This window comes from Parasteatoda tepidariorum, chromosome 2 (assembly GCF_982258835.1).
Source record: "Parasteatoda tepidariorum strain Cologne lab strain chromosome 2, Ptep-v5.0, whole genome shotgun sequence".
Classification (NCBI taxonomy): Eukaryota; Metazoa; Arthropoda; class Arachnida; order Araneae; family Theridiidae; genus Parasteatoda; species Parasteatoda tepidariorum.
In genome coordinates this window covers 44400304-44422232 of record NC_141756.1, presented here as the reverse complement: position 1 = coordinate 44422232, position 21929 = coordinate 44400304, and the positions used below count along the sequence as shown (strand labels likewise).

General features: G+C 28.1%; 1 protein-coding gene across 1 annotated transcript in view; it reads left to right on the top strand.

Moving 5' to 3' along the window:
• The window catches only part of LOC107451504 (uncharacterized), a 31872-nt gene extending 12030 nt beyond the window's left edge, over positions 1-19842 (top strand). Inside the window, exons 4-6 of the mRNA XM_016067625.5 lie at positions 7616-7945; positions 12540-12725; positions 17752-19842. Of these exons, the coding sequence (XP_015923111.2) occupies positions 7616-7945; positions 12540-12725; positions 17752-18051 (816 nt within the window). The 3' untranslated portion in view covers positions 18052-19842. The remainder of the gene's footprint in view (positions 1-7615; positions 7946-12539; positions 12726-17751) is intronic.
• Positions 19843-21929: the final 2087 nt, after the last annotated feature.

Below are 21929 nucleotides of genomic sequence, written 5' to 3'. Positions count from 1 at the left end.
CAATTATTTACATATCAAACCATTAAATTTTAAACATATGATATATATTTTGTTTTGGGTATACTGTACTTTTGTGTAATATGTATAACATACCGTTGTTTCACGAATAGAAAACAAGAGTATTTTAGCGTTTCTACAATTATTATTCATAGATAAAAGGAAACTCAATTATCTTAAAAAAACTATTCTATACGTTTATTAGGTAAGACAGGTTTCCGTTTAATCAATTAGTTTTGTCAATCAAATGAAATAAAATACCATAAAATCTCAATGATAAAGTCCATTATGTATTTTTATTAATTTAATTATGATTATATTTTAAAGTTTTAACTGCCATATTGATTCACTCCCGAGGGAGCTAAACTGGTCCCTTCGATCTTTCTAGGTATATAGCAATGTCTTTCTAGTGTTAATGTTGTGTTCGAAATCCAATGAGGTGATTCACTAGAAACATGATTATTACTCTTTGGAAGTCAAAGCTCTCGTTATTTGAACTTGTACTATTTATTTTTTCTGCGACCGCTTTGTTGTATGATGTAAATTGCATCAATCTATTACTAAATACATACTATTATTATCTTATACTATTTTTCATGAGAATGGAAAATGTCGAAATAGATTTTAAATACTTGGATGAAAAGAGGTATAATTAGACAAGCTTTTTGCTTTTTACTCTTTACTTTTTTCTCTAATTTCCTATACGAACATAATCCTTAAAAATTAATCTTGAATGAAGATTTTGAATGAGAATCACATTTACAAAATCTTTTTACTTTCAATACCTCTCTTTTCCTTTCATACCTTTCTCTTAAAAAAAAGAAATATCATAGGTATTTTATAATGACTTTTCTGCTGAACGTTTCTATAAAATGATCTTCAGCGGGTTGTAAATTCACCCACTATTCATTTAATTGATCACTCACTCTTTCCAATCCTTGACATCGAAATTTAATGCAATAGGATCCATCGTCACTATATCGATATTTAAACTTCAGGAATGCAAAGCAAGTAGACTTTTTGCAAATCCATTAGATACTCTTGACCATTTCTTTCCTTTATTTATAAAGAAAGCGTGACTCTTCAAAAAAATATTTTCCTGTAGTTCAGAAACATGCCAAATCTGAAGAGAGAAGCATATGAGTCTCAAATATCTTACGCAGAAAGCCAACTTATTATTACATGTTTTAGTTTATAAACCACTTCATAGAAAGTAGTTATATATTATTTGATAAAATATGCTACTAAAAACACTTGCTTGAGGTGTATTAAATAGTAAATCCAAGATAAACCTACATAGAAGTTTTAACTGTATAGCACTTAAAACAAAGATTTGACAGAAAAAAATTACATTTATGTAAATCACAATGAAATGTAAATAAAAAGTTTTTTTTAATGCTATTTCTTCTAAATATTTTTTAACTTATGCCTTAAGCAAAATGCCGTATAAGATTAACATTAAAAAAAAGTAAGAAGTTCTTCAATTCTCAGTTGAAGAGTCAAAAAGGCTGGGGTTACGTAACACTCACCGCCAATTCCTGGAACGTGCTTTAAAATAAAATCTATATATTCTTTTCGGTTGAAATTAATAGATTTTGCTTTACGTGGTATTAGTAAACTTTAAAACTTACTCTGTTTTTTTTTCATTGTCAGTTGATGCAGCGGTAGCCAATTGTTTAATCTGGTCATTTTAAAATGAGGTAAATTATATTTTACTTACACTTGTGCCATTTAATTGTGATAAAATTTAATGTATAATTTTTACCACATACATATACTACCAATACTACGGATAATTGTATGTCAGTGTCACAATATTGTTATAATTAATGAAACAAAGTAAATCACAAATTATTCAAATCTAAATTGGAGCAATGTTTTCCAAAATATTTTTAGTGAAAACGACTACATTTACATTTCAGAAATATCATTAAATAAAATAACAATGTTTCACGTCAATTTTTAAAAAAAAAATTTTTTCTTCGTGTTCATATGTTTTAATTCAGCGTGACTGTCTCAAGCGTCCGTTTATCTATTAGCAAAACTGTTGTAAAAAACAATAATTTCTCCTTACATCAATGGCAATGGGGAGAAAATAAGAAAGTTTTTTTTTCTTAATGATATTTCGGAAAACTATTTGTGAAGTTTTAATAAATTTTGACAGCATGCTTTTTTTGTCAATAAACGTCTATTCCAATAAATTGAAGATACAGAAGAATTGAAGATAGATAGAAAGAATATACGGAATTCTATTCTACGAAGTATTATAAGACTGCATGAAATACATTTGTATTTACGGTTAAACACATATAACAGTGTGAAAATATTTTATAAATTATCTCAGGTCATAAGTTTTTCCCTGTAGCTGTAGATACGACCAGTTCTTAATTTTTTTTTTATCCAGAATTCACTTTTGCGTGGTACTTTGAAAAAATATTGAAAAAAATTTAAGATATAATAAACGAAAGAAACTTTTTTTGGCAAATATTAGACAGATATTTGTCATGTAAAAACTTTTACTTCTCTTAGGAATTAGTGTAAATTTAGAAAGAAAATGACCAACAGTTTTATTTTTACGATTTCAATGACCCATAAATTTCTCAAAAAAAACCAGTGACTCATTATTAAGACAAATATTTGCTTGTTGTGTCGTGTATTTTCATTGTCTATATTCAATCAAAATTTCTTTGGTAATTGTCAAAGGGATCGGACTGTTAACATAAATTTACTTTATTCTTTAAATGCAAAAAACAAATTTTTTAATTAGCTCAGATATTATGTTTTATTACTTAATGTAAATTACGTATTCAAAATATTAGAAATTTCCATATTTTTTTCAGAAACTTAAAAAAAAAGATTGTAATTTATAGTAGTTATAAGTGAATAACACAAGAGAATCTATCTATATTATATAAAACGCTAATACGCATGTATCAATAAAACCGATGATATTTCTTTTCTCGCGTTGGCAACAGCTTTCATTTTTAATTGATAGGATTCGGCATCGTAAGAGCACGTAGTGAGCATCATATGGCTAATCTATATTATATAAAACGCTAATACGTTTTAATTGATAGGCTTGGCGCGCAAGAGCACATAGTGAGCATCATATGTCTAATCGGGTGAATTCTCACAGAATCATCAAAAAAATTCTCATAAAATTATCTCACAAAATTATTAAAGACTTTAAAACAAAACTTACAACAGTTACTTTTCGCAGCAATTGAAATTTAGAATAGTGTGATTAAGAAAAATATGTGAACTGTTTGCAATTTCAAATTAATATTGAAATGCACAGGTTTAGAATTTTCTACAGTAAAAAATTTTCGGAACTTCAGTGCTCAAAAAAGTATATACAAAAGCTAGACGCTAAGAACGTATCCAATGAGCGAGAAAAGCGAGCATCGGATTGCGAAGCAATCCGAAATGAACTGCGAAAGCATTTTCGGGGGTTGGCGAGCGCCAGCGAGCAGGGGGCGAAGCCTCCTAGTATTATATAAAACGCTAATACGTATGTATCAATAAAACCGATGATATTTCTTTTCTCGCGTTGGCAACAGTTTTCATTTTTAATTGATGGGCTTCGGCGCGCAAGAGCACGTAGCGAGCATCAGATGGCTAATCTATTTTATATAAAACGCTAATACGGTTTAATTGATAGGCTTCGGCGCGCAACAACACGCAGAGAGCATCATATGTCTAATCGGGTGAATTCTCACCGAATTATCAAAAAAATTCTCACAAAATAATCTTCATCGAAGCCGATGCTTTACATCCGGCTATCAGTACTATTTCATATTGTTTTACAACACATGGTTTTAGCCCTCTGGTGGGAAAGACTTAAAAACAAAACTTTCAACAGTTACTTTTCGCAACAATTGAAATTTAGAATAGTGTGATTAAGAAAAATATGTGAACTGTTTGCAATTTCAAATTAATATTGAAATGCACAGGTTTAGAATTTTCTACAGTGAAAAGTTTTCAGAACTTCAGTGTTCAAAAAAGTATACAAAAGCTAGCCGTTAAGAACGTATCCAATGAGCGAGCAAAGCGAGCATCGGATTGCGAAGAAATCCGAAATAAACTGCGAAAGCAGTTCTGGGGGTTGGCGAGAGGGAGCAAGCAGGGGGCGAAGCCTCCTAGTATAGATTATTGCATTATAGACTAGCGTGCTATGGTCTAATTTAAAATTTAGAAGCAAATTCATATTTGAAGAGTCTATGATAAATAATATATTTAAGCATAGTATTTAATGAACCGATTTATTAATCAAAAAATCAATATATTTGTAATATTTATATCGCAAAAATAGACTTTTATGGTATTGGTAATTTATGATATTATAAAGGTTTTCATAGCATTACAAAACATGGAAGAAAAGTAAGATATTTAAAATATTTAAAATTCATATCTCTAAATAAAGCAGTTAACTCTTTAAGCAGTTTCATTGTAAATTAATTGAATTCTATTTTTAAATTGTATCTATTATTAATTTATATTTTTAAATCGCATTCTATTTTTGTATTTTTAATTTTTTAAATACAAAATATGGAAGCTAGTATTATTATTTATTATCCCGTTACGGAAATATTTCTATCGTTGTTGTCGTAGACCATTAAGGCAAGGGGTACAATTGTTTTTGTTTTCCAGTGGCCCCATTAATGGCTGAGAATTTGCCTTCTGCCACACCCATACGTCACACCCTTGTATAGGGTGGATCTAATCATACATTCATCCATCCTCACATAGTAATTTTTACCTGAACCAGAGAACTATTTCTCTCCAGGAGTATCCCTAAAGGTACAATTTGTTATGGGGGCATAAAAGACTTTGTGACATGACAGATTTAACGTACACCTGTTACCATTTACTACACGCGGAATCTTCGGCCGGTTAAATTCGAACCTCCGTTCTTACGAACGTGAGTCTAGTGTCCTGTCAACAAGGCTATCACGGCCGGTAAAATATTTCTAATGTCAAATGAATGTATTAAAGTTTCTAATTTTATATCTATAAATGTTATAAAGTTCTGAATTACTCCGACTCAATAAAAAGAACAAGGTTTGGGAATTTTTAATATACTGTGCTTCAAAATTGTGCTGAAATGTATTTTAATGTTACATAAATGTAAATATATTTTCTTAAAATAAATTATTTTATATTAATTAAAATTTCGTATCAATAGCAGCTTCTTTTAAATCCTACAAGATATATCAAGCTTTAACTTTTGAATTTATATCTTTACTTTCAATTATTTCCAAATACCGTTAATTTAATCAGCCATTTCAAGTTTGGATTTTAAAATATTACAAAATGATTGTATGCAGATTTTTCAGATTTAATTAAGATCCATAAAATAGTAATAAGGCATAAAATAGTTATATTTGTAATAACTTTATAACTATTCTAAAGAAATTACTTCCTGTTAACTAATTTAACGCAATTTCTTCAAACTTTAGTCATTTCGATTCTTTTAGAATTAATATTTACTTTATTTTATTTTATTTTATTTAATTTCGCTTAAGGCCGGTGTTTCATAAGCTTAATGTTTTAAAATTAAATTTGTGGTATTATAAAGGTTTCCATACATTAGTTTACAATACACGAAAGAAAAATACGTAATGGTTTAAAATTTTCATCACTAAATAAAGCAAACAATTCGTTACATAGTTTATTTGTGAGTAGTTTAAAACCACTATAAGTAATTAGTGCAAAAAATAGTTTAATATCATAAATGAATTTTTGAAATACAAAATATTGAAGCTGTAATTACTTCTTATTAAATTGTTACACAAATAAGTTCAATATATAATGAATATTTTTAAGAAAGTATTTCAATTTATAACTACAAAAGTTTAATTTTAAAATTGCTTAAACTCAATAGAAATTAATAAGGTTTGCAAATTTTAATATACTGTGCTTTAGAATTGTGCTTAAATTATTTGCATTGATGCATTTACAATTTTTTACGGTTTAATAAATCTACCGTTAGTTATAACTATATTTCATATTAATTACAGCCTCTTTCAAGAACTCAAAATATTTCTATCTTTAATATTTGACAATAAATTATTACTTCCAGCTATTTCCAAATTCCGTTAATTAAAATAGCATTTCAAGTTTGGATTTTAAAAGAATGCAAATCGGTAGCAAATCGGTAGAAAATTTATGTGAGCAGATTTTTCTTATTTAATTAAGAACTATAAAATAGGAATAGGACAGAAAATCGTTTTATCTATAATAATAAAATTCAAAGTTTGTCTGTCTGTGTGTTTTGTTATTACAAAACAACTATCCGTTCCATCATCCTGAAATTGGGACAGCAGCTGCAAAAGGGTCAAATTTAGCCTCTGATCTTAAAATTCGTCAATTTTCAGTTAATTCTCTCGATTAAGCCGTTATAAAATTAGAGTTTTTCATTGGCTTAGAACTCTCGATATATAAATATGAGATAGCTGTTGAGGATTTTTCTTTAATTTAAATATTTAAAAGATTACATCAGTTATGGTTACTATCTTATAGCTCTCAATGAAAAAAAATTTTTGCAAGTTCTTTAATGTATAATTATTTTTCATGACAGATATCAGCAGATATAATCAGCATCAGCATGATTGTATTGGTGGATTACGTCAACAAATTAGTAATTTGAAACCACGTTTTAATTTTGTTTATAGTTAATCAGCATACTATTATTAATACCAATGGTGCTTAATCAATTTCGGCAATATAAACAAATTGAAATAAAAAAAGGTTGTATACTAAAAAGAAAAAATATTTGAGAAATGGTATAAAATCGTTTAGGTAGAACAAAAAAATCGACATTGATGCCAATGATGCTTAGTTAATTCTGATAATAAGTACTAAATGAAATTAAAAAAAACTATTTACTGTAGGTACTATAAGGCAAAATGAATAAAGACTAATTTTCTTAGGAGAAATGTTAAACATTGCCATATTATTATTGACGCCAATTATGTTAAATCAATTTTGGCAATATGCACTACTGGTATTATGATAAATGCTGCAACTTTAATAGGTGCCAAATGTATATATAAATATGGGAGCAATGAATTACATTATCAACAATGAATTACATCACTCAACTTTTTTGGACATTAATTTTAATTTTTCTAATTTGTAGAAAGTTCAGCTACATATATTTGCTCACTTTATGCTTTCTTTTTCTAAAATGATTTATTATTTTAAAATTTAGTTATTTTAAATTGACTAGGAAAAATTTTAAACAACATGATAGCATTGTTTTGCAGTTAATAGCATTTTTTATCAGTAAGTCCGGTTATACATTTTAATATAGTGCTGTTTAGATTTTAGCCGTTAATTTAGGTTAACGATATCTTTTTTCACAAATTAATTGTTATTTTAATTTTAGAAAAAATGCCTCAAAATTAATTCCAATAAAAAGTAGAATTCTTTCAAGACACGAGCAAGAAAAATATAAAAAGTTAGAAAAAAAATTTCTCTATAAAAAGAAATTAGCAAGCAAAGACATAACAGTATGTCGAATTCGAAAAAAAAAAGTTTTAAGAATCTATCAGTTTTTTAAATATTTTATTTAGAACTATATAAATTTTTTAACAATTCTGACATTTACCTTTAGGAAGAGGCCCAATATCTTTTGGATGATGTGGCATATAATTCTTGTGAAACTTTACGAACTTTGAAATTGGTTAATTGTTCTAAAGAACCATACGCTATGCTTCACCCAGCTGTTTTCATCAATCTTCAGAAACTGACTATTTCTCCACAGCATCTTGGAGATGATGTCCTTCTCTTGTTGGCGAGTACGAAATTGAAAGAACTATATTTACTTCAAACAAAATTAACCATTGGTTGTATCTCCGTATCATACAAAGTGTGGAAGGAATTTATAAAGTTATCTCCATTCCTAAGGGTTCATCATGTTCTAGAAAGTGGAACAAAAACACCGGTAAGAATAAAATTCGAACCTAAGTATAATACATAGCATAATCTTCAAATGTTCAATGTTTATTTCTTAGAAGGAAGCACGCATTTGAAATACGTTCACAAAATATCTCGTTGCCGTGATTTTAAATCTGGAAACGAAAAATGAACATATCTCAAAATACTGTTGAAGAAAATGGACGCAGATCGAAATGCTAATTAACGAAATTGGACAGAACAAAAAATACGCCTTTTTTGTTTTTAACCCGAAAATAACACCCAAGCGTGGAATTGTGTGTAAACTTATCCTTGTATATTTAAACACTAGCATACATCAATCGTTTATTCAAAATCGTTAACGGAATGCTTAATAATTATTAAAGGGCCATGCCCTAGACTTTGGGTCGGTGTAGAAAGATGCAACTTGTGAGGCTATGCTTTGCAACCAAAGCTCTAAACGATAAAATGTGTTTTAAAACTTTAAATTCATGCAACTTAAATTAACTTCCGCTATTTTAAAAATTAAAACATCCATTAAGTTTTGTAAAACATTTAATGACTTTAAAAGTCTTCAAAAAAAGACTAATTTAGGGATTCATATAAATGGATAATACCACATTACGAATATATCAGGATTTATTAATTTACTCTTAAAAACCATACTAATTAAAGAAGCGTATAAAATAGAATCAAATGCTATGTCCAATTTCGTAAACACGCATTTCGAATCATGTCCATTCTCGTAAACACACATGTAATATTTTGTAGACGCACGTTACGTCCATGTTTGAAAACTCATCGACGATCTGCATGTTTTGAAATCAATCTGTCGAATGTACAGTGCGAAAAGTACAGAACAAAGAAATTAGAACAAAGTAGTTTTGAAATCCATACTTAGATTTTTCTGACATTTCTCCAAGCTAAATGTCTGAATCATTTTCAAATTTACAATAAAAAAATTCAGTATTTTGAATCTTCCTCAATAACATTCTATTACTCGTATTTTTACAACTACATTTGGCAGCGGACCAATTTTAGTTTGTAAAGAAAACAAAATGATTTGAACGTGGTGGACTTAAAGTGAGCAGTAAATTGCTTGAGCCCATGCGATAAAACGTGATTTCTTTTAGATATTAATGGACATTTTTCGTTAATTTTATTAACTTTGCTAATAAGTCTTTTGCAAGATATTTTAATGCTTATAAATCTTCTTGAATAGCATGAAATGAATTATGTCTAATTTAAAAATTAAATGGCATTAAATATAACACAAATAACACACACTTATAAGGTCCCAATTTAAAAAAGTTTAAAAGTAAGACAACATTACACTACCCTATAATATTATAAAAATGAAGGTACCCCTATAATGTTTCGATTCAAATATTTTACAAAGTAAAATAGAAGAAGAGAATAGATCATACATATTTAAACATTTCAAAAGTTAGATGCATACCTCTATATCGTTATATTTCAAATGTTTTACAAGGAATATAGTCCTAAATTGGTACAATTTAAATATTTTGAAAATATGTCTCATGCGGCGTTTTAAAAATAACTCACATAGTTGCACTGTTTAAATTTAAATGTACGTGAAATAATTTATAAAATTCCAATAACACATCCTTATTTTCCCTTAAATCCAACTGATTTTTTGTGTGCGAGTTTTGTACATTTCAAATTTTGACACATAATTTGTTATGTTCATGTTTTCGTTGGCAACTTTACATTCTATATTTCAAATACCTTTTATTTCTTCTCATTCACGTCTGGCAAGTCTTACAAACGAGTTTAATATTTTTTTGAGCTTGAAACATGTCGACTGTTATTTCCAGTCTGTATATTTTAGAAGTGAATGAAGTTTTTTACTTATTGCTTCAGTTTCATTATATTATTTATTTTATATTAACGCATAGTTTACATCGCTTGAGGTTAGTTAATTTTAAATACACATTAACAAAAGTTGATTTTATGCTTTTTTATGATTATCTGTAATGTTACTCTAGCGTGAAAGTATGTTTATAAAGATTCATGGGCTTAACACATGCCCATTAACTTCTATACATATTTTACTGTGCATGAATACACGTGGCAAATAACCTAGCATGAACATAAAAATAGTAACCTAACTAATGATTCCACCAGCTGTTGAAATATTGCTACAAAAACCATGGCCTTTTTTATTGGCTAATTTTCTTTTCTCCTTGGGCATGATCGTGGCAATGAGCCATGGATGATATCCTCTTTTACTTTTTTCTTATTCTTTTCACGTAATATCTTCATTTTCTATTTATAAATGGACAAGATGAAGAGTTTCTTTATAGACAGATCAAGAGTACTTTCCTATCGACAACAAAGTTTTATACTGGTTAGTTGCCAATTTATTTAATGTTTCATAACGTGTAAGTTCAATGTTTTTGCTCTTAAAAAAATTAATTTTTCAGAAGACTTAGTTTTTATTTCTCATTTTGTTTTATGAAGTTTTGACTGTTTAAATCCATATAACTATCTTATTTTTGTAATACTTTTGTGTAAAAAATATCCACTTTTTAAAATTAATAAGTATAAACTGAATTTCTATTTTTATTCTATTAACAGTAGGGACCAAAGCGTGGACCGTATGTCACAAGTGGCTGAAATTATGCCATTCCAATAAATTAATGAGCTAATAATTAAATAGGAAGTTGAAAAGACCGTAGAAGGACAAATATTTCAAATGTAGCCGCCATGGCTAAGTAGATATAACGTTTGCTTTTTAATGAGGTAACCCTGCTTCAAATCCCAACGGTGACTGGTTGATACGAATTCTGCTCCCAGCTCGCACCGACCACAGTACTTGCGTACAAGATCCTCAGAGGTAGACGGATCATGGTTTAGAATCTCCTTGCCATCGAGTTAACTACGTTAAATGTTCGTGGTTTACCTCTCCGTGTAACGCAAATGAGAGTTTGTTTAATAAAAAAGACCACCACGATGGCTATTTTGTTCTAATGCCTGTTCCAGGAGCTCTTTTTTCCTTCTGGATAGGATACAAAATTACAATACTGCAGAGTTGAACACTGATAGTCGTAAACTCAGAATTGGGTAGGATGTTCAACGCCGATTAAAAAATATTCCAAATTATAACTGATAAAAAAAAATTGTTGGCTGATGTTTATGTAAGATTGGCAAGTTCTAAATAATTTTGCAGTTTTATTGCGGGAAATATTAAAACATTTTATAGACTAGTTTCGTCAAACAACTTAAATTGAAAAATAAGAACACGCTTTCGAGTTCAATATTTGGAGGATACTTTTTATTTTATGACCGCCGTAGAGTGGTCGATCAGATTTTTAGATTTATGACTACTAATGTTCAGGCTAATGACTGTAGCCTTGTAATTTTAAACGCAATCCAGAAAACTCCTGGATCAAGAATAGGAAGAAATTTACCTTCCTAGAGTACTTTTTGATTGAACAAAACCAAATTTGCATTACATGGTGAGGGAAAAAAAGCGAAAACCTCCCACGGTTAAGCTGACAACAAGGGGACTCTAACCCATGACCCGTCTACCACTGAGGATATTTCACGTCAGCACTGTGGTCGATATGAGCTAGATGCGGAATTCGTATCAAACAGCAATCGGTGGGATTCGAACCCATTTCACCTCATTTGAAGGCGATCGCTCTATCTCCAGAGCCACCACGGCTCTGGAGGATACTTTGAAAATACTAACCTGAACTATATCACATTATATTGCTAATTTAGAAAAGCTGAAATATAGCGAATTACAATTTTATTCTAATTTTATTTTATTCTACTTTCACATCATTTCAAATTTTAACAAAATACGAACACGTAAGAAATAAAATGAAAAAAAGCAGTCTACCTTATATTACATCTCTCTTACTTAAATATTATTTGGATAGATTATATTTTGTAGCAGATGAACGACCAGTAAGATTTTTTGAACTTATTGCGGCCCTCTGGTGCAAAAATTTGAAAAATATTAATTTATAGAATGAAGAAAATCCATCTTTGGAAAGTTTATTTTAAAGCAGGAATGTCATATTGTTGATGACCTGTCATTGGTGATAAGATCCTCTTCCCTACAATAAATTTCTTAAAAGTTCTTTGATGTATCCCTTATTTTAATTAATGAGCTCGTGCTATTATTTGACCTATATTCAATCTTTTTCTTATGGTAAACTGACTATGCTTGGGATTACTGTGATTTATTTTTAAATATATTATTTTAAAATTTATCTTCAGATTGAGCCTATAAATATATGATGTCTAACGCTTCCTAACTCTCCCGGGGCAGGGCTGTGCAGCTATGGTTTTTAGAGCATCCTACTACAAACCCGAAGTCTATTGGTTCAAATCAAGCCGACAGCCAAAGAACAACTCTCATGCATATCTTCATCCTTCAAATTCTGCGATTATTTCTTCCTCAGTTATTTTGATACATTTTTGAACAATTCTAAGAAAACTCTTTTTAACGCTGTAGATTTTCTTTTCCTTAAAATACAGGAACAAAAGTTAGAAAATGTATATGTTAAACACATTTTATTATCTAGTTAAGATAATAAAATTTTAATAAAATAGAGGAAGAAACTACAAATTACTTTTTTTTTCAGATTGCATGGCAAGAGGGTGCTCCAGTGAGATCAATCATTTATGATACGCCAGAAAGCGAGATATTAATATCATGTATATATACAGCTTCCAATATATATTGCAACACGCTGGAAGTGTTTGCATATTTAGGTCTTCCACAATATAACCTACATGATAGCTTTGATGAAAGAGCAGATATATCTCTAGTAAGTTTATTTTAAAGGTTTGTCATTCTTACATCCACATGCAGTTAATATTTTTAAAAGCTTTAATTTTTGGAAAAATTTCTAAAAAGTGATATCGCATAAAAGCTTAAAACTACTTTTCAATTAATTTAGTACAATGCTTTGATAAATTTAATGGGAGATTATTTTATTAAAGAAATTTATTATAAGTATTTAAAAAATAGTTAACAACATAACAAGACGCTTGATTAAACGCGAGGAAACAACCATATTTTAACGAAAATTTTTATTTTTTATTTTGAAATATTAATATATACATTACATTTATTCAAATTTTGTTATGACTATTTATGTATTGGAACAAATATACATATGATGAGTATCGCTTATTTCAATATCAGAATTATTGAGAATTTTTCTATTTAGTAAACTTTTGTTTTTTTATACAGGAAAATATACTTTTGAATGAATAAAATTACTTTTGAATTATAATAATACGAATATTATTCAGGAACAAAATCTAAACGATATGCTTTTGGCTTAAAAGTCTGTATATGTATCTTATATGTTGTAATTAAGGTATGTAATTATATGCAATTAATAAATTTATGTTGATCTAAAACCTTTCAATATACATATTTAAAAAAAGATATGCCTTTTCAATAAATTATAAGAGTAATTATAGAATTCAAAACTTTTATTATAATATTTACATTGTTATAAGAATTCTAAATTAAAACCGATAGGAATTCTTTAAGCGAAGCATTAATATTTCATTCTACCCTCTGTAACATATCAAGCTATATTAAAAAAAACCCTCTTTTTTGTTGATAAAAAACACATTTATTTAAAAACGACGCATAAAATAACAAAATTAAAGTACATGTGATGGGTTAGTAATAATCTTGCAAAGAAATATAGAAAAATCCGTAACTGCTTAGTATAAACCTCAAATTCCAAAAACAAAAACTATATTCTCAAAATTCATCAATTCTCTGATGTTAAAACAAAATATCTCTTGCTTTTATTTTTAATTTATCTCGCTATATGTTTTGTTTCTTTTATTCATACTGTTGTTAGACAGATATATTTTTAAAATTTTTGACTTTATACCTTTTTTTTTATTTAGCAAATAAGAAAGCCATTTTTTTTAAATTACCACAGTGTATCGTAAAGAACTTTCCGGTAAAAAAAAACGTAATTCTGGTAACAAAACAAAAACATACGGTATTTAAACAATTCGTGTGACAACGGTTTATCGTATATTCTTGTTTTCAAATTTATAGTTCCTATTACCTTACATTTCGTAAAAATTCAGAGCTGAAAAATAAATTTAACCAAATACGCCATGATTTAAGGTATCATGATTAAAGTTTACAAATTTTAACACATTATAAAATAATATGATACTGTTAATTTTACCAAAGTTCTTTGTACTTCGGTATTACCGTGATTTTAAGTATTCTTATAGAACCAGAAACATTGTAAATTTTACTTTATTCTGATAGTTTTGACCATACTTTTCTTTTCTTAGTGCAGATACTCTTAAAATCAATAAGAGTTACTCATAAATCCAGTAATAGCATTCTCATTAAGAAAATAAGAGCTGCAAATCATAGATTTGCTCTTAAAATCCAGTAAGAAGGACTTTTTCAGTGGTTTTTTCTATCCTTGATTCTATTAAATATTATCTTGACTTATTGAAACCTTACCAAATAGATTGCTCAAGCCGAAATATCGTTATTTAGGTGCATGGCTTGCACAGTGTGCAAAATTTAGAAAAAAATGCGCCATCCTAAATAATTTTTGATGGAATGAATGGATCTCTCCCCTCTAGGACTCAATCTAAATGGCTCAGGGGGGGGGGTGAGAGGTGACCTCAAATTTTACAGGTTGATAAATGATAATTTGGTCGAGAGAACGTTCCAAAGTTTTGACCCCTTACTGTTAATTTTACTTTTCGCGCATTTCGTTAGGTCTCAAAATCTTTTTTAATGAACTGAAACATTTTTTTGCACAATTATGAAATTTATTTAATCAAAACTAATTTCGTGTAAAAAATAAATTTTAGTAAATATTTATAAATTTTATAATTATTTTTTAATAATGATAGAAAAAAGTTTGAATTGCAAGGTATAAAAATTTTGCATCATTTTAAAGAACATAATTTTACATAACAAAATACAATGTTTGAGCAAAATCGGTTGAATACCGAATTTTAAATATCTGGCCTTTTGAAATCCCATTTCTCAGGCACTTTTCACCTGAATTGCTCACACTTTGTATTTTGCTATGTAAAGTTATATTCTTTAAAATGAGAAAAAAACTTGCATACCTTACAGTTCAACATTTTTTCGACCATTTTAAAAATAGTAAATAATAATAAATATTTACTAAAAGTTACTTTTTGCATGGAATATCTAATGATAAACAAATTTTATAATTGTGTACAAAAAATTTCCAATTCACTTAGAAAGTTCTCGAGGATATGTAGGAATACGCAAAAGGGTAAAATTAACATCAAGGGATCCAAACATTGGAGCATACTCTTGACCAAACTATTGCGACCATATATCCCAGATTGGGGCCACACTTTGGAGGTCAGAATTCCAAATTCATCGAAGCAAGGATATATTTATTCGGAGAAAGTACGTTTGTGTGTCTGATTCCGTAACTTAAAAAATCATCTGTAGTTATTAATTAGCATATTTGAAGTCAACCTTTTGAGTCATTAAGATTAAGTCCTCGAACATGAAGATCCTGTGATTAGAACTAAAATCATTCAGAGTGGTCAGTTATTTTTTTTAGCACATTAAACCTTGTAGTTTAATTAAGGAATCCGGGACTCATTCTTAAAAATCATATTTTTCTATTTTTTTAATAGTAATTTATACTTGAAAGAAGTTCACCGGAACATATGTTACCACCCACTCTACTGGGATACATTGGCATGGAGCATAAAAAAATATTATATATTTTACATGTTCAATTGTCAAATTCATTTGAATGAGCCAAAAAAGCAAAATTTTGATGATTTTTGTATATTCCCCATATCATGTATTTTTCGAGAAAACATTAAAAGAATATCAGGTATGTATTCTAAAAAAATGTTGGATGAATAAATTCTCTATAAATTCCTGAAACCATAAATTGATTGAAAAAACTATTAATAACCATTATACAGTGTAAAAAATTCCAAATTAAATTATGGCACAAAGTAGCGCACTTTGGGCAGATCATCCGTAAAATTAATTTCACCGTTAAAAATTTTTTTACCGTAAAATATTGTATCGTAATATTAAAATTCTGGTAAAAATTGATTTTACAGTTAGAAGTACCTGTGCCCTTCGCGCCGCTACTTTTTTGCCGTAATGTGATCCAAAATTGTTTACACTGTACATGGTTAAATTTCATTTTTTATTTTGTAACAAATAAATTTGTATAATATGTTTTCCATATAAATTAATAAGCAACAGAGATTCAAGTTTTTTCTTTACAACTTTTTTCATTATTTTCAGCTTAGTAAATACTTCGTACTTTTAAGTCAAATAAAAAAGAACTTGTATTTTTTCTTATTTATGTAGTTACAATTTCCGTCTAAAGTTTTTCTACCTTCTTTGAATCAGACTCGAAAAAGTCACCAGAAAAAAAGAAATGTTTGTTTTGATGGAGAATAGTTTAGAAAAAAGAATACTCTTTTTTTCGCTTTAGTTGCTCTTTTGATGGAAAAAGTAGAAGCAAGGTCGATTGTTACGTTTTTTTATACCACTATCAGAATGTTTTCTAAATTCAGCGAAACTAGCTGCCAAAAATACCTACAAACTGACCACTGCTGTTCGTGAAAAAAAGCTCCAGGAGTTAAGAATCTAAATATAGGTCTAGAGGTGTAATTTATTTTTCTCTTTTTCGTCAGCCTTTCTTTAAGTTTGAATGTATGCCAAAACAATTCCTTTAAAACATATTTTTTCAATTTATATATCAACTGCATTTTTTTTTACATTTATCGGTAATTTAAGAACTGAATATCTTTCCAAGAATTTTTTGTCTGAACTTATTAGATATTTTTTTTATTAATAAAGAGTGAATGTTGCAAAAAAGTATACACATGTAATACTCAATGAAAGCATGATTGAATTTTTTTTTATTTACTTGTGATATTATTTATTTAGAATGCAAAAAAATTATGTATGAGAAGGGGCTCATATACCTTTGAGAAATTTTTTTTTATTATATCATATTTCTTACGATAGTAATAAGTTAAATTATGATACACGTATGTCTATTTGCAAAAAAAAATTATATGCATTGCAGTAAAATTATTTAGAAATTTTTTCACTGTGTATCACTGGTTCTAAGTTTGATTTTGGAAGACAATATTTTAAAATATCCAGCATTAAAACTGAAAAATAATTATTAACCTGATGCAATTAAAAACTGGAGTTCCCATTGTTGACAGCATTACCATACAGAGAAAACGAAATCGCGCCAAGGTATTTCTGAGTCCATAATGTATGTGAACTTATCTTATTATTACATTTTCATTTATTATTACATTTACATTTTACATTATTATTACAAATCAAATGAAACATTTAGACAGTATCAATCCACTCTTAGGGGAATGTAACATTCATGTTAGCATTAGTTACGTAGTTCATGTTAGCATATTAGTTTTAAATAAAAGTTAATTCTTAAAATAACCATAAATGTTTCCAACAGTTTCATAGTAGTTAAATGAGTTTAATTCCAACAATTCTACATCTTAATAACTAAAAAGCAGATATAATTTTTGCGTAAGAGATTTCATCTTGTGACCTATAACAAACAAAAGTCCGAACTTCTACTATTAATTTTGAAGAAAATTTCTTGTTTTAAGAGGTTTCAACATGAATTGAAAATTATCATTAACAAACTTTATTGACATATAAATCTGTTTGTTTTTCATTTATATAAAATTCATTACATTCATAAATATTATTTATGTTATTAAAATTATTTCATACTGACGGTTGACGAAGATAAAATTTTAGAATTATTCATTTTGCAGATACTTCTGTCCCGCTGTTGTTTATATTTAGATACACTAGTAATAAGAGAACACATATCTTCATCTACATTACTGCTGTTGGCAAGTCAATCTAGAAACTTAAGAAGATTAATAGTTCGAAGAAGTGCTCTGATAATGAAATGTGATTGGCCACATAACCCTGAATGGACCGAAGAATTCTATTTTTGGTTACGCATGACATCTATATCATATGACAAGCTCATTTCTGAAGTCAGTAAATGTTTAGAAATAAAATGGCACCCATTGTCGGATGAAGAATTTCAAAACTTTAAATTATGAGCTATTTTAAATGTATATGTGTCAAATATCATGAGCATTATAAAATTCTTATGCTACAAACAAACATACATAAAATTATTAAGAATCCTTTACAGATTATTGAAATGTTATTAACGTAACTTTCGAAATTATTCCACTAAGTCATAAAAATTTCCCTTTTCATTAAATAAGTTATTTGGGGCTTTTGAAATAAATTTTTTATATATCTTTTGTTTAAACTGCAGAAAATAAATGAATGCAAACAGTTTGAAAATTCTGAAGTCTTAATTGTTAAAAAATTAAGCAATATTTTATAAGAAAAACCAAGATATCAGTGTAAGGTTAATTTTCTTAGCCTTTAAAACAACCTTTATCACAAAGCCCTTCAAGGTTTATAAATGATTAGCAGATAATACATGCAAGCTTGAAACAGTGTTAAATTTAATTATGCTATTTTATGCGCTATGGGGTTCCCATTAAGCTTGTATAAACAACCCTTATATATATATTGAAGTTGAATCTGTCCTAACAAAACAAGGCTAGAAAAATTGTCTGAAATCGAGGATGAATCATCATTTGCAAAACAAAAGTAGAAAGCTTTTTTAAACCAAGGATAAATTATATTCACAAAATTTATTTCAGATTTTATTACCATCCCTGAAATTAAATTTTTTATTTGAGCAGGCTGTTATATAGATAAAGATATAATGAAATAAAGGTAAAAACAAGGCTTTTAGTTCAATCTAAAGAGATGAGATTTTTTTTTAAATTTTTTCAATGCCTCAATTTAATTTTTAATAAAACAAGCTTGGCATGGCATACTAGTATTTCTACTAAGTTTTAAAAAAATAACTAATTATTCAGCCGTTCTGTTCCAACGAAATTAAAATGTAACTACAACGTTTTTAGTAAGGTTGATTGTTATATGGAAAGATGCGATTGTATTTTTATATCTGAACTTTATAATGTGTGAATTTGAAATACAAAATTAGCATTTTTTAATTATTTTCCTTGAATATAAAAGTTTAATAAATACTTTTTTACGTGTACATTGTATGAGCAAGTCATTTGGAAAGCTCTTTCTTAAAAAAATCCCTTCTAAGAAAATAAAAAGTCTCTGATGAAGTATGAAATTAATTTTAACATTAATTTAAACTAGAATTACTATAATTTAGCATTAATTTTACATAAGTATTCTGTATAGAATAACATATTGTATTTAGATATCATGTCATTATATATTACAATATTGTTACAATATTCTTTAATTATTAAAATGTGACTTAATGCTAATCCTGTTACTGTCATAATATATTTAGTTAATATATGGAACAAAGTTGAGGCAAAAGAGTTGATGATATCTGTAGCTGTAATGAATTTATACATGGAAGGTTTGGTTTACCTTGTGAGATGTATTGTTACCTTCTATCAATTACTATTAATTTTAACATAGATATTCTGTGTAAAATGACTTAATATGTATAGTTAATACACAATATTCTTCAATTACTGAAATGTAGCCTAAAGCTATCCTACCATGTTACTGTTTTAATTTTCTTTCAAATATATAGATAAGAGAAACGTTGTGATAAAAGTGTTGATGATATTTGTAGCTGTAAAGAATTTATACATAGAAGGTTTACCTTGTGAGATGTGTTCTTTACCTTATACCCCGCATGCACACCGATACAACCATTCCTCATTTTCCCTTATTATTCCATGTTATTTTTAAGGATATTACGATTTTGTAATAAAGTGAAACGATAATAATTGTTTTGTATAGATTTGTTAATAAATTTAATTTTTGAAAATTATTTTGATTTTATTTAATTCTTTATTTTTACTTATATAAATTCATTTAAAAAAAGGTGTAGATATGAAATTTATTTCCGAAAATTAAAAATTAAGAAAGACTTCCTTAAAGGACATATAAATGTAACTTGCTTTAACACTTAAAAATGGCCTAGAGTAAATTTAATTTATTCATATCAGTTCTTTAAACAAATCTAACAGTTTCAACTATTATTACTTAGAGTAATTAAAATATTTTGACCTATTAATTAGTTCTCCGTGTATATGGCACTATTCTACTTTAAATTTCTTTTTATATGATTATATTCCGTTATAAAAATATTTTTCTGTTATGAAGCAATATAATTAAAACATATCCGTCAATATTCGGTTATATTGAAATATTAACTATTAGCCAAATACCCGTACTTTGTTAGAAGTAAAAAAATAAATAAATCAGTACTGAAATAATACACAGAATTTAAAGTTATATACCAGCAATATTGATAAAACTGAAATACTCTAATTGTACTAATATAACTATTATTACAAACTTATATTAATACTTTTTCTTAGTTCCTTAGTTATTATTATTAGAAGTCCAGGTGAATTTACTCTATTAAAATAATATTGTTGCTTGAGGGCAATTCATGATGGTTAAAATTAACAACAATCAAGCAATTTTATCGGATATTTATCCTTTAAAGTGACCGAAAAATCGTAGTATTCCCTCAGTATCAAAATTGAAACTGTATAGTATTAATGCAGTTTTGATCGGTACCAAACATACTTATATAATACTTAGTTTGTAATAATCACATATTAAAACTGAGCCAATTACCATACTATACACCTATTACCAAAACTAGTTAAATATCATTGGCGACAATAATAACAATGGTGATTTCCTTTTACGTTTCTCCTAAAAGTAGCAAATTTTTACCATTAAATTTGCTTTTCAGCTCATAGATTTTTTTCCATTCTAATTATCTTTTAACACACATAATTTTTCATAATTGATGTCAATAATAATATGGCTAAATTTAACGGCTCTCCTTAACAAAATACTAACATTTTCCAATTTATTTTGCTTTTTAGTGCATAATTTATTTATTGAAATTATACTTCTTATGCGACTTCCAACAAGGTTGCGTTAAACGTTTAACGCTACATTTTTATTGGCCGGGAAATCACGTGGTAGGATCCAGTTTTCCCTCATTCATTTCCATATTGTTTTGGCTCTCACTAGCAAAAAAATAATAAAAGTATTGTTTTTCTATAAATATTTTTTAGTTTGTATTGATACACATATGATTTAATACGGAAGTATTTTTCATTTTCAAATTTAGTGGATAACAATTGTAAAAAATGAGTGAAAACAATCCCACGGACAATGCGTCGGATTTAAGGTTATGTCAAGGTACGTCTCTTGTGAATATCAATGGATTGTTAGGTTTTCTCTTCTGAAATTACATTATGACGCAATCACATACCTTATTAATACTAATACATTTTACAGGGCGAGATGATGAGGCAACCACAAGCACTTCCACTGGTTCAAGAGGTCCATAATATTACCGTGATTACAGAGCAAGGAAGCGAGCGCAGCAGGAAAAAGAGTCGTTGAATAGAACTAGTGATCCTTCTACGACTGCTGATTCTTCTACTATTAAAGTCGCAGGTTGCGAAGTTTAACTTCTTCCGCTCGGAGGGACTCCACACACTATTTTTTTTTTACCGCTACTACCAAAATTATCATAATTGGGTATAATATGAAAAAAACACAACTACTTCCACTCCGAAAATTTTACTAGGAATAATATTTACCTTTTAGCTTAATTAATAAGCTGAGTTTTAAATATGTTTACAAAATTCATAAACTTAGATAAAATAACAAAATAAATTATTTCAAAGGGAACTAGACTAATACATTTCCAACCTGACGAGTAGCGACTTATAACAACACACTTCGTTTAATGTTTACTTGTTGCTAGAAATCAGGTTCACAGAAAATTCTGTTTACTAGTTAAAATTTAGTAGGAATAACACGACCTGTGACGTAGGCTATAGTATACCCAATTGACGTTAATATTATCATGGCGATTTTT